A 14,248-nucleotide genomic window follows, 5' to 3' on the forward strand; every position below is an offset into this window, starting at 1 on the left:
TGATTTTTCCTCCAGGCATTTGGTGGAAGAACATGCAGGATCGGGGATGGGTGAGGGGGAAAGCATTCCAGCAAGCAAGGCTGCACAAGAACACTCTCTGCTGAGGGCCACCCGTCCCTTAAAACGAACACCCATAGCAGAGATGCTGCCCTAGGGCATATGGACATTCCTTGGCTATATTTGGTGAGGGATGGAGAATTTGTTGCTTCCCCTTAACGCATGTGTTCTCCTTATTTGCAGGGAGGAGCTAACACCAGAACTGCAGTGTCGCTATTCGGATAAACCCGGTACTTCAGCAGCAATAAATCTCCTCTAAAAAGCTTTTGCTGCCTCCCACCTGTTGGCTGGGAGAAGATCAAGTTGACAAAAATCTTCTGCCAAATTGTATTTTTATCCAGGACTTCATCACGATCCCAGGTTACAATAAAAGCCTGTTCACGAGGCAGAGGGAGGTAGCTGTATCACAGCACATCTCTCAACTCCGGAATCCCACCTCTCCCAGAGGTCTCCAGTTCCCAGGTAGCTGCTTTTATTACATTTTCTGAATTCCCACAAATCCCAAAAGGCCCTTTTCCTTTTCGTCACCGCCACCCCTTCACCAGGGAACCCAGACTCTCTTGCTGGCTGCACCAGGGAGCCAAAATCCCCATTGTGAGAACGGCAAAAGAGAGCCCGGCTGGGACCAACACAATTTATTACAGAAAAACACCCAGAGGGTTTTCATTAACATGGCAGTCCATTCACAAGAAAAAACCGCTGGAGGACAATGAAGCGAAACCCACAGCAACAACACACAGCAGGGAAAGTCCAGTCGTTGGCCAGCGCAGCACAAGAGGCACAACCGCACTGGCCCATCAGGGTGGGAGATGTGCCCAGTCCATGCAGCTGGTCCTGGGGACCACACTGCTCCCCCAGCCCGAGGGGGTGTCACAGATGGGCACAGGAGGAAAGTACACAAGCAGCAAATCCACATCTGCCAGTTGTAGTGATGGAGAAGGAAAAAAAAAAAAAAAGAGTAAGAGGCCATGTGGGGCCACAAAACCAAAGGGGGGCAGCTGTTGTAGGAATGGAAAATCCTCCCCACACGGAAAGGACTCAGGAGGTGCAAAGGGAGATCTACCTCACTCGGGGCCTGTTTCCTGAGCCCCACGTCTCGCAGTGAGCCCCTGGCAGCAGGAGGACCCTGAGCAGAGTCACTAAAACTCCTGCCTGCACTGTGTCCCGGCGCCCCAGCTTGCACCCAGCTCCCTGTGCATCTCAGGGCCTGGAAAGGCAGCAGTGAAAGCTGCTGAGATCCAGGGCCCTGCCCCAAAACCACAACACATTGCTTCCCTGCAGCTAACAGCACTTCCAGGCAGGGCTTCTCCTCCTGCACAGCCCCCTGATCCAAAGTGCGCATCCCCCCCAGCACCAGTGCAAGCACCTGTATGGGATGCCATCAGCACCCTGCCCCGGCTGGGGGGGGGGGTTCCTCAGGGCTTGCTGACAACCCTATTCCTCTTGCAACATCACCCCCCAGGCTGGCAGGAGGCCCCAGTGCAGCCCATTTGCGAGCTGGGCTTGGCTGGGTTTCTACAATGGGATCCTCAGGAAACACCTTGGAAATGTTTAATTGGGAGGCCAGGCTGTTCTCCCCCTCCCAGCTGCCAAACAGGTCTCGGAGATACAGTTCAGAACCCAGTATCTGGGGTTCACATTAAAAACATGAGACCTTATTATAAGCCTGTATTGAAAATGTGTTACTGAGATACTCATTTCTTTCAAGACTTTTTGTTTGTTTGGATTTTAGACCTTCCTCTAAGGTGCTCGTCACTCAGATGTGACAAATAACAGTCTGTCAAAATGAAACTTCAGGGGGGGAAAAAAAAAGTGCAATTTGCTTTTCACTGCTAGAGCAGGATTTAGTGCAATGAGAAAACAGTCTCCCGAGCCACCGAAGGCATCACTAGCTTGTTTATATATTCGTCAAAAGTGCGATAACTCCAGCTCTAGCCTCACTGTCGGGAAGGGCTGAGCTGGTTTAGCTGAAACCTCCCGGCAAAGTTAAGCCAGAGGCAGACACATACCTCAGAAAACTTCAGCCCATGGTGTTGGTGGTCTGTAGAAAACTGTCTGATAACACTGGGCATCCTTTGTGCCCAACCGTGGGGTGTACTGCCTAATAAAAAAAAAGCAACAAACAAACAAAAAAAATCCAAAAGCAAAAAAAAAAAAAAAAAAAAAAAACCAACACAAGAAATAATCTTTGTATTTTAGTTCTGTGTCCTTTGGGACAGGGCTTTGTGCAGAAATGTCAGTGTGATTTTCACACCGACTTTGGAGCAGCTCTCCAATTGATTTCTCTTCCTGTTTTTTTAATCGGAGATTTGGTTCTCTCACAGCATCACTAGCAGAGGTGTCTATTTTAGGAAACACCAGAGGTTTTAAGAAGCTGAGGAGAAAAAGATTATCAACTCATATGGGCTCAGCCTAGAAAGAGGGAAAAAAAAAAAAAATTCCTTTAATTAAAACCCCCAGGCTAAAATTCTCTGCAGATTTACCTAAATGGACTTCAAATGATGTCCCTAATATATTAAGGCCTGCTTTTAACTTAATTCAAGCCCTAGACATGTGTCTGCAGACCCTGGATGGTTCACACACACAAGAGCTGGGCTTTGGATGCCTCACTGACATTATTATTATTTTTAAGTGCTAACTTACGCAACTGTGAAACCCAAATTTTAAAACCTGGGCCAACAATACACTAGCCCAAAGCTCCAAGCAGGAAAGAGGATTATTCTTTTTTTTAACATATATTACCGTTTGTTTCTATTTTTCAAAATTTTAGTGGAAATTTTTTAGGAAAGCTGTTCAGCTGGCAAAATCTTGATGAAAGACATGAAAGATTTTCTGGTTGGAGAGCAGGGGCTGGGTCTGTGAAGGAACAATATTACAGTTTAATTTTAGTTAAAAGAAATATTTTGTTTTAAAGCTGCAAGAAGGGTTCTTGTGTGCTCCCAACTTTCCAGTTCAACAGTTCAGCCTGAACATTTGCTTCGTAAATCAAAGGCTTTGGGAATTACCCAGGATTTTAAAGAAACACCAATAGGTTAAACCTGCCTGGCACAAACAGTCCACAAAAGGCAAGATCCATCCTCGAGGAATTTTGCCTGAAGCAAGTGCAGAGCAGGAGGAACAGGGGAAAAGGCTCGTGGGGCTGCCTAACGCGGGGCAGCCTCCGGCCCCACGAGGAACGGGGACAACGCCACGACACTGCAACAAACACAGAGGCAAAACGAAGCCTTTCGTCAAGCCCCCCCCTCCATCTATGCCCCCAACACGGCTCCCGCTGGGGAAAAACCTTGCACTTGCCAGGGCAAGTGCTCTCTGCCTTGCAGACCGCAACGCAGGTCAGAGCGTGGCGCACAGGGTGAAGTCTGTGCCGGGGGCCGTGGGACCAGCCAGCTCTGCTACTTGCTGTTCGGGGTTTGTTTCTCCTGCGCTGGCCGCTTGTGCTTCTGGGCGATGCCGTAGGGGACGTGGGCAGCGACGGTGCCCATCTCCTTGGCTCCCTCCACGTGGAACATCTGGTCATCGAAGAAGATGTGAGGACGGATCTTCTTCAGCAGCGGCCCCTTGGGAGCCCCGGCCAGGAACAAAGCCTCATCCGTCTCCAGGCCCCAGCTGCGCAGAGTCTTTAGGGCTCGGGCTCCCGAGCTGGCCGCGCTCCTGGCAGTGACCAGGTAGGTGCGAATGGGACACTCCATCCTCAGCCCCTTGGAATAGAACTTCTTCTGCAGCTTCCCCAGGGCCTCCAGGAAGCCCTTCAGGGGTCCCTGCCAAAGCAAGAAAAAATTTTGCAGGTTTTCACGCTATCCCTTCCTCTGGGCACCCAGTCCCAGCAGAGCCAGACAGGCTGGCTAACCCCTTGTCCCTGTGTCCCCCAGAAATGACAGCGAGGGGCCAGTCGTACCAGGCTGCTGGCCCACCCCACCTCACACTCCACATGCTGACCCCTGACTTGTTCCCAGAGGTGAGAGCATCCCTGCGGGCTGTCTCTCTCCCAGAAGCTTTTTCTGGCTGCACCCCAGCACTACCTGTGCCAGAGGCTTGTTCTCGTGAGCCTTTTCATGCTCAAAGAACATGTCCAAGCCGTGAGCCTTCACGATCTGCTCCGACTCATCAGAGAAGAGCACGGCGTCACCATCAAACGCCACCCGCAGCTGGTTCTCCGACACCTCCAGGTCTTTGCTGGGGCTGAAGATGGTGGCTGCGGCGATCCCTGTGGAGTAAAGTGTGAGGCAAGAGGTGGCAGTTACCCAAGGACCTGGCCTCGTGGCTTATCTGTTGAGGAGCAAAGCAAAACACGATGGGCTGGAAGTAAACGCTGCAAGGAAATGCACGCACCCAGTAGCGCCTGCAGCTTGGCCCCAGGACCTTTTACAGCAAAAACAAATCCCCAGATGACAAACCTCCCTTTGCATACAAGAATTAACGGGGAAAAACAGTGCCTTTGCCTTGCAAGAGCTGTGGAGCTCGAGGAAAGCCTTATTTCAATGGAAACCAGAGGCTCTTTGGAGCACCCGGGATGGGATGTGGGACAAGGCAGATCCTAGACAGACACTGGAGCTACCACTCCTGGCACCAACCCCCTGAGGGCTCCAGGCTCCCCCCACTGCCCCCCTCCACACTGGACCCCAGACTCACCCTCTTCAATGGCCCCACTCACTTTCTCAGCATCGGAGGAGAGGTAGAGGTTGGTGTGATAGGCCTTGAGGTAACAGATGGGGCTGTTCCCTCCCGTCATGCAGAACCTCTCGATGAACAGATCTGAGGGCAGATGGACCCTGGGGTGAGCCTGACTGCCCCCCAAACAAGCCTTGATGCTGCTCCCCTGAGGCCTCCCAAGAGTCAGCAGGACAGGAGCTGATTTTGTTACTGGCGCTCAACAGCATGGCCAGCAGCCAAAGCATCCTCACCACCAGCCAACTTCCACACAAAGCCCAGGAAATTCGGGAGAAGTGGGTTCAGTGTGTGGCTTGGAGGAAGAGACAGGAGAAAGTGTCTCCTTATCCTGCTGCCAAGCAGTAACACTCTGCCCAAAAGCCATCGGCACCGCGCAAAGGATGGTTTGCTCTCAGCTTACCGTAGTGGTTGATGCTGTTGATCAAGCGAACCCCAACCTGGGCATGGTTGTTGGTCATGAGGACAATGTCGAAGAGCTCCTCGCTGTCGGGGTAGAGCTCACGCAGCTGCATGTTCACCGCTTCCAGCGCCTGCAGCACCCCAGGGCCAGGGGGGTGGGTGTCAGCGCACCCCACGCATGGCCCTGACCCCCTTCTCACTCAGCAAAACACTTCTGTTCACCAAAACAAGGGATCTGGCCCAACCCCAGCTACACCCTGAGCCAAGCTGACATCAGCAAGCAGCTTTAACTAGGGGAAAAAAAAAAAAGAGTGATTTGCGGGAAAAAAGACTCTTCTATTTTCAAACATAAAAGGTTTCAAATTTTCATCAGGAGATGAGAATAAATTAGCTCAAAAGTTACAGACAAGTGTTTTTCAAGCAATCAGAAACAGAACAAGTCTCTCCACCAAGTGGATTAGTTTATTCATTGGGAATGGGCAAGAGATTGCTTTCAGTGAGGGCCAGCATGCAGAACTGCACTAAATCCAGTGAATCTGGGGCAGAAATTGGAAAATATTTTTAAAGTTTGAAATGTCTCAGTTCAACATGTCAAAATGAGAAATTGGCCGACTCTGTAGCAAGGCTAAATACAGCCAATTTAAAAGAATAAATAAATTGTAATTAAAAAAAAAAAAAAAAAAAAAAAAGAGAGAATTCCCTAAAGGGAAACTTTAAATACGGTCCAAAGAGATGATCTCTTCAATTCTTGGGCTCAGTTGCCAATTTGGAAAATTCAGCGTTTCCTCAGTCCCGGAAGAAGCACGTCACTTGCCAGGAGGTTTATTTGACCTCTGTTTGCTCTGTGGCTACATCCCTTCTGCCACGCTGCTCATTTCCAACCCCTTCCCCACGCAAGCACCCCATAGCACTCCCCTCTCCCCAGAACTTTTGGGTCAGGACCACGGTGCTGATTCCCCGTAGGCGGGTGGATGCTCACCTTGACGAAGGGGAAGGCAGCCCCAGGGAGGAAGGGCTCGTTCTCATGGTCCAGCTGGTATTTCACGTAGGCCTCCACCCCTTGCTCGTTGTAAATCTTCTGCTCCTCCTCCATGCGGAAAAGTGCTCGCGACGACACCGCGATGGTGATGGCGTTCTCGGGCTTTGGCTGCAGGGAAAGAGGGAGAATGAGGAGGCAGCCCCTGCACCCAGCCCCGCTGCCCGAGAAGGCATCTGTTAACTTTCAACATGAAAGGCCACGGGGTGGATGACACCTCTATAGCGATTTGAAGGATAATGGGGCAGCTGCAATCCTCATCTTCCAATGCTTCAACAGATGAAGCCCTGGTGCACCGTCCCCACACATTCAGGATACCCAAGAGCCTTTTTCCACTGCTCGTGCCATGCCCAAGCACTCCCACTGCAAACAGGCCCCCAGGACCCATCCAGACCCAACGTGCTATCCGAGGAGTACCACTCAACCCCATGCAAAAGGAATTTGTGTGGCTTTCCCCCTCCCAGCCAGGAAAAACCACACGCTGCGGCTCGGCCAGATTCACGCTCCCACGATGCTGTCCAGATGTGACAAACAACTCGTGCCAGCTCAGCTTATAAAAACACTTGATATAGTTATTGTGGGCGGAAACATGACAAACAGGTGGCGCAAGCAATGATTTATGAGTCATTATTATTAATGTTCAAGAGCTTGATCCAAAATCCACTGAAGTCAACAAGAGGCCTCCAGTGGGACTTGGCAGCGAGAAAGGGGACACCAGGAAAGTCAATCTCATCTTGACCCCCACCCGCCTGCCCTCTTCCCTTGGAGGGCAGAAGGGTGTTAATCCTCGTGGATGAAAGCAAATTCATTAGTGATGGCCAACAAGAAATCCTCGCTCTTGGAACAGCAAATCCCAAGGAGGGACAGTGGCACAGGCAGCCCCGTCCCCAGCAGGCTCAGCCTGGGGAGCAGGACGGGGCCTGGGGGCTCACGCGGGGGATGCTCCCTGGGAGCAATCCCAGCCCACGCACTCTCTGGCTGCGCTCAGGGATTCATCTCCTCAGGGAGCCTGTGAAATCCACTCAGCGCTTCAGAAACACCTCAGCTCCTCTGTGATTTCCAGGATCCTCGTGTAGCACGTTGCTCCGTGAGTAATCCTCCGGCAATGCCGTTTGCCCAGGGGCAGGCGGGCGCCTTTGCCAACTGCTCCTCACACCCAGGTGCTCCAAAGTTCAAGGTCCCACCCTGCCTAGGGCTGAGCTTTACAGAAACAGCAGCCTGGCAAGGACAAGGTACCCCATCGGCACCGGGAATCCTGGCTCCCCGCAGGGCTGGGCCTGCCCTGGGACTCGCTCTGCCCCCATCCCGGCCCCGCTGATCCTGCCCAGCACGGAGACGCACCCAGGAATGAGTCAGTGGCAGCCCCCATACCATTCCCAGAACTGCACCCCCCCTGTAAGCAGCGCCCAGGGCCAGCCCTGCAGCGCAGTGGGTCCCAGACACCTCTCCAAGGCTGCTGCATCAGTACCCAAAATCCCCAGCACGCAGATTAGACAGTGGGCAATTAGGACTAGACACAGATTAGCTCAGGCTGAGAACATCACTGTGGCCAGAGGGATCCCTTTCCCATGGCATTTGCAGAGATATAAGGTCCCATTTGGAAGCTGCTCTTTTGAGAAAGCAGGTGAACAACCCCCAGGACACGCAGGATCACCCAGGTCCACGCAGAAGCTGAGCAGCGACACCAGCATCGCTCCCACTCGTCAACCACAGCCAGGTCCCCATCTTACGTTTAGCTACCCAGTGGGTGTTAGCTATTAACTTGTCATGGGCCAAGTCTTGGCACTCCAACTCATTAATTAATAACTCTGGTGTCATGGGCCATTTATTAACTGAAAATATTAATAACTATTAAAGGTCTTGGGACATCCGGCCATTAGCCTTCAGCAAGGAGTCCTGCCACCGCTCCGTGCTGCTCCCGAGTCCCCGCGGCGCTGGGTTATTTATCCGGGTGTGTAGGAGAGCTGCCGGGTGTTTGCTCCCCGCTTCTGGTCCCCCCCAGACTGCAGGGCAGAGCATCCTCCACAGCCAGATCCACCAGAGGATCCCCAGCCCAGAAAGTAGGTCAGCAGCACGCACCGCACAAAGCCACGTTCAAGGGGGTGAGATGTGTGTGCGGGGCCATAAGCCGAGCCTAGCCCGGTGTCCAGCCTGAATTTGCATCTCTATCTCCCCACGGCACACACCTTGCACCCGGAGGGTGCCCAGAGCACAGGTACCTTGCGCAACAGCAACAGGCTGCTCAAGGTCCCTTCCCTGCCATTTAAAGGCACCAGCCTCCGGGAGGTTAATTTAAGAGGCAATAAACACAGCAATAAAAATAACCATAAACTCGGGGCCTAACTCTGCCCCGGCGTGGGCTGCTGGAGCCCCGGCTGCCTGCGGGAGGGAAGCCCGGCCTCCGGGAACGGGACCTGCTGGATCCTGTTTGCTCCTGCCAAGGAAGATTTGCACCTTTGGAGCACTTTCTGCAGGAAAGTCTCACCCGGGCGCTAAGGCAGCTCCCAGCTCCGGCTGGGCTGGAACAGCCCTGCTGTTTTCTGGGAAACGCTGACATTTGTAAAAGAAGGCAATTCTGTTCTGCGAGGAAGGAGCCACATTTTGACATTTCTTTGAAGTGGAGATTTCATTTGGGAGCGTTCCCTCCTCAAGGTTGTTTGTATGCCTCTCCATCCCTACTAGTACTGCAGATGATCATTACTACATTCAAAAATGGGCTTTAAAAAGTCACAGCACCTCAGGAACCCCAGCACCTCAAATCCTCCATCGGAGCGCTGCGAACAAAGCAACAAGCCCCACTTCGCCTTGAAATGTCACAGTTTTGGGGGAAACACACCCTTTATTTTTAACAGGAACTACGTGCATGGGAGAGGTCCTGCTCCCAGTCCTCGTTGGGACATGTTTAGTCCCACGAGCTGCTGTGGAGCCTGCACAGCACCCCATCCCCACACAGCCTCCTGCTCTGGCTGCCTCTGTCCCAGAGGGTCTGGGCACTCCGAACGACAGACCCTGTTTTACCCTCAGAGCATCAGCCAAGGTCAGCCAAGGTTGATTAAAACTCCTCATCCAACATAAGCCCAGGAAGCGGCTGTGGGGCTCTGCTCAGCTGAATCCAACCCAATTTGTTGCCTGGGGATTTATGATGAGCTCCTCTCTCTTCTTCCCTTCCCATGGGAAGTTCAGACCCGACCCCATCCTGAACCATCCTGAACTTCAAGCAAGAGATGAACAATGTGTTTAACAAAAGTGTGAGCAGGGCAGCGTGGGGGAAGGTCCCATCCCAACCCCAGGTCCATCTCCGGGCTCACCCAGGCAGGAGGGATGAGCAGGGACACATCCTGCAGCCCATCCCTCTGAAGAAGAACATCAGCCAGCTCCAGGTGGTCCACGAGGTTCAAACCCCATCTCAGAAGCATAAGTGACCTTTCCAGCAGGCTCTGGCTTCATAAAGTGCAAAACCCATCCCAGATCCAAACACCCCAGTTTTGGGGTAAAGACCTATTCCGGTAATGACTGGAAATGGCACATTTTCCTCTGCAGACCCAACAGCTGGCAGGCCTTTAAATCGCCCTCCTAATCGGATGTAAATCCTAAGCAGCCCCCCAAGGATTAGGGGCAGACATTTGGAAATCCCACACGCTCCTGGGATGTGCCGCGGGGCTGTGCCCTCCACCCACGAGAGCCACAGGTGCCCACAGTGGCACCCCACACCAGTGGCTTTGTTGCCACCCCTGGAGGCCACCACTGGCTGGTGCTGAGGCAGGAGCCGCAGTGGGGACCCCATTCTGCACCCCTTGATCCTTTTGCATTGCCGAGGGCTGAATTTGCTTGAGCCACATCCATCCTAAAAATTTGGAGGAACTCTGGGCACTTCCCTGGATGCTGCAGAAGACCAAATCCTTGTGGCCAAATGAAAAATTTGGAACTGAATTTTGGTGTGAGATTTAGGCACGGAAAGGGAAGAGGAAGGGCTGGCTCCAGGGTCGAGCATGGTCCCCACCCCAGCTAAAGCACCCCAAAAATGAGGCACCCTGGTGAGCTGGGTGGGTCCCCAGGGGCGCAGGGACTGGCAGAGCAGGGGACGAGGGGGGCACCCAGGGGAGCAGAGCTCACGGGAGGCCAGCTCCCACCGACCCAGCCTCTCCTCTCCGCGCGGCGTCACTGGAGAGGCTGGGGGACATTTTCTGCATTGCTGAAGGGTGACAAGTCTCATCGCTGACCTCCCCAGCTGGCAGCAGCGAGGCCGGAGCAGACATGGGAGCCGGGGCGTGGGAAGAGCGGAGACCCCTGCAAAGCGGGGAGCCCTGTGGGCTGCGGGGATGCCCTGTTAACCCCTTTCCCAGCCAGCAACAGGCTACCCAAAAATTCCCCCCCAAAATCACGCTGCCTCTTGCCATCTTACGGCTCATTTCCAGGAGGGAGCAGCCCCCACAGCTCGTGTCTGCTCCCCCACTGGTACCTGCCCCGGCAGGCAGAGACGTTTGGCCGAGAAGCCGGACAGGGCCAGCACCTGCAAGGGCGCAGACAGACGGCAGCAAAACTCCATTTCCCTCATGCGTGAGGGAGCCCTGGGCGGCCGCGAGCCCCCTGCTCGGGATCAGATTAAAGTTCAGGGCAATGGCTGAGATATTTTTGAGTTTTCCAAACACATTATTTATAATACAGAAAAGCGCTTTGCAGCCATCTATCACGGGGCGTGACAGCTGCCTGGCAGGGCCCGGCAGCCCAGCTGTGTGCGAAGGCAGCCGAGCTGCCTGGCTGCGGGCACGGGGCCCCCAGCTTGCCCCGGCTGAGGGGCACGGGGCTGGGCAGGCACCACAGGCATCGTCCCCAGCCCCGCAGGGGTGGATGGCACAGCCTCACTTCAGGGCCCGAGTGCCTGGATCTTGGCTCTGCCACTGGCTTGCTGGGCAAGCGACCCACATCACTGCCCCGTGCCTCAGTTTCCCCAGGCCTACAGCAGAGAGGGGCGTGCTGGTCACCGAGCTCTCTGCAGGGAGAGGAAGAGGAGGAGCCTGGGCTGACATCCGCAGGAGGATGAGAGCATGGCATGAAAGATAACCAGCCACATCCCGCCACCAAGCCTGGCTGTCCCTCTCCTGCGGGAAGGATGCAGGCAGCAGCGCTGCCAGTTGGCAGCAGGTACAAGCCCGGGGGCTGCAGCCAGGCCCCCAGCGGGGAAAGCCAAGGGGCTGCTCCAAGCCGGGCTCCGCAGCGCGGGGCTTGGCCGTCTCCCCTCGCCGCAGAGGTCACACGCAGAGCTTCGCCGCGAAAGGTGCCGGCTGCCCCCGGGCTCCCGACCTCGCCGCGGGCGGCACCTCTGCCTCAGCCCCGCGCTGCAGGGGCACCGCAGCCCCGAGGGTGGCGGTGGCTGGGTGGGCTCGCAGGCTGCTAGCCCTGCCCGGCTGCCAGCCCCGCGCTGCCGCAGCTATTCCGAGATCTGGCCACGCTTCCAGGCACTCCCATGTTTAAACCCGGCAGGCTCAGCCTCGGTTAGATAACGCAGGCTTCCCCTCTAATCTCCCGGAGCAGGCGGGCCTGGCGGGGGCGACTACCCCCCCGTGACACCCCGCTGCCCCACGGCAGGGATTGGGCCCCCGGGTTGTCCCCCTGTTCTGCCACTGCCACCCCTCCTGTCCCTGGCAGGGCCTCCCGCCTTGGCGCAGGGGACAGGCAGCTCATGGGGCACGGAGCCGCTCTGCAAGGACACCTCAGCCTCGGGGGGGGACCCGGGAACACCCCGGGCACCTGCAGGAACCCACAGCGACTGGGGGGGGGGGTCCAGAGAGACCCCAGGCAACCAAGGGCAACCCAGGGATGCCATGGAGGAGCGGGGGCACCCAGAGACACCCAGAGCTTCCCCAAGGACCTGGGCAGAGACAGGGTGTCAAAATAAACCCAGAGACACCCAGGAGGAGATGGGGCACCCAGAGGGTTCCACAGGGGAACCCAGAGAAGATAAGGCACCCAGGAGGACTCCAGAGAACCTGGAAGAGATGGGGCACCCAGGGGAGACAGAACACCCGGGGGCACCCAGAGGGGCTGGCTCCCCCCGCCCCGGGGTGGGGAGCGGCTGCCCGGCTCGGTACCTCGGGAGCTCTCACCGATTTGGGTTTCTTCTTGGGGGCGAGGTTGTCGTAGAAAGCTTTCGCCTCCTCCCAGGGCCGCCCCGGCGCCCCGGCCGTGCCCGGAGGCTCCATAGCGCGGCGGCTCCGGGGCACCGGCTGGTCCGTGCGCGGCGGCGACTCTGCACGTACCGGGAGCGCCCGGAGCCGCGCCGGGCCGGCGGAGCGCGCTTTATAAGGCATCCCATGAAGCTCCGGGGTTTCAGCCCACCGGGACACGGTTTAACCTCTTCGGGACCGAGCCCGCCCCGCCGCCGGCTCCCCTCCATCGCCGCCCCCCCCCCCAATACCGGGGGGAGCGCTCCGCAGCCCCCCCCGGGCAGAGTCAGCCCCGGGCGGCGAAGGGAAGGGGCTGGGGGAGAAAAGTGCCACCAGCAGAGAGTCTCGGGAGGACCCGAGAGAGAAGGAGGTGACAGAGCACCCGCGGGAGACACCAGGTCGCTCTCGGGGGTCAGTGGGGTTTGCCCCCCCGATGCCAGGGCAGCGGGCAGAGGGAAGGGCACAAGGGTGGGCAGCACCGCGAGCTGGAGGGGAAGGATGTGGGTCACAGGCACGCTCCCACTCTGCTCCCTGCCAGGGGAACCTGTGGGCTAGAGAACGGCAGGAGTGTGGATATTCATAATTAAGGCTCTTCACTTAAACGTTCTCCCACGAGTGCTGGTGGGATGGAGTCCAGGCGCAGAGCTGTGCACAGAGCCCAGCTTTCAGCTCAGGTTGAAAGCTACACCATGACCAGCACGCACCCCCCCACCACCCTGCCCCGAGGCCCTCGGGGTGCAGGGAGTGTACCCCAGAGACCAAAACTGCTCAGCCAGGAGGGGCCAAGTGATGGAGGAGCCCACCCCGTCTCACCTGGCCCAGGGCAGCGCCCGGGAGGAGGTCACAGGGCCCCAGCGCTGAGGCCAGCAGAAGGGTTTTACCCAAGGCTCTGGGCCAGCAGCTGACCACCAATCCTCCCTAGGGACCATGGCCTCGGGGGTCCCCGTGTCCCTGCCCATGAGACCCATCAAACACAACCTCACCTGCACTGAGGTTCAACCAGGAGTGCAGAGCCAGGGGAAGCTGGGTGCTGGTGAACAGGGCTGGCTCCAGGGCTCGCCCAGCTGCCTGGATCCCAAACCCTTTGGGATGCCCTGCTGGGAATTTATCATCATTTCAGCCTCAGAGACTCCCTTTCCCCAGAGCCTTTGCTGGTCCCTCCTGGGAAATAACTAAGCTCCTTTTGAGGTAGCCCCAAGGGGAGCAGGAGCTCTGAGGGCCCCAGGATCACCGAGGCTATTCTCAGAGTCCCCTCTCAAGCTTGAGTTGCTGCCCTTTCAGCCCTGGCACATCCCCAGGCTCCCACACAGTGGTGACGACCTGCCCCGTCCCTCCTTCCCCAGGCACCGCTGAGCTGCAGACACACACACACACTCCTGGAGAGCCCAGGCGAGCACGGCCGCCAAACCCAAGGTGCAGAGTTCTCCCCTCAGCAGCACTCCTAAAAATACACACACACTTCTAACGGTTTTGGCATCCTCCCATCTCTGTGCTCAGGTGCTGGCTGCTGCAGGACAGATGAGATGTTGGTGATTTGCAGGGTGGAAGCCAAGTCACACACCTCCCCACACGCTGGAGCCAGGCGGGATGGGGGGAGCAGTTGGGCTCGCAGCCGGGAGCCAGCGCTGCCGCCCAGGAGCCAGCCCTGCCTGATTAACTACAGAGGAGTATTTAAAGTTGGTGAGAGCTCCTTAGCAACAGCCACCGTCTCTGCAGGCTGCTGATGGAGAAGAAAGGCCAGAGGAAAATATGTGCAGGGAAGATGGGGGTGGAGAAGAGGAGGCTGAGAAGAAGGACAAAGATACAGTGATAGCGGGTCCCAGTTCCTGATGGCGTGGGATGGGACCCAGGACAAATCCACCAGTCCTCCGGCTGTGCCCAGCCCTGAATGGAGGGTGCAGCCAGGGTCCAGCTCCTGGTTGAC

At 56.3% G+C, this 14,248-nt stretch overlaps 1 protein-coding gene across 2 annotated transcripts; it reads right to left on the reverse strand.

The window, feature by feature from the left end:
- Nucleotides 1-677: 677 nt before the first annotated feature.
- On the reverse strand, nt 678-12,417 carry NT5C1A (5'-nucleotidase, cytosolic IA). Of its 2 annotated transcripts, none has more exons than XM_074926272.1 (6): nt 12,250-12,417; nt 6,104-6,271; nt 5,126-5,255; nt 4,687-4,809; nt 4,077-4,261; nt 678-3,815 (listed from the first exon to the last, which is right to left on the reverse strand). In XM_074926272.1, the coding sequence occupies exons 1-6, from the start codon at nt 12,358-12,360 to the stop codon at nt 3,450-3,452; spliced, it is 1,083 nt and encodes a 360-aa protein (XP_074782373.1). In that variant the 5' UTR covers nt 12,361-12,417; the 3' UTR covers nt 678-3,449. The 2 variants fall into 2 exon arrangements, with proteins under 2 accessions (XP_074782373.1, XP_074782374.1); XM_074926273.1 differs by having other exon boundaries at nt 12,265-12,370.
- Nucleotides 12,418-14,248: the final 1,831 nt, after the last annotated feature.

This window comes from Athene noctua, chromosome 24, assembly GCF_965140245.1.
Source record: "Athene noctua chromosome 24, bAthNoc1.hap1.1, whole genome shotgun sequence".
NCBI classification, from domain to species: domain Eukaryota; kingdom Metazoa; phylum Chordata; class Aves; order Strigiformes; family Strigidae; genus Athene; species Athene noctua.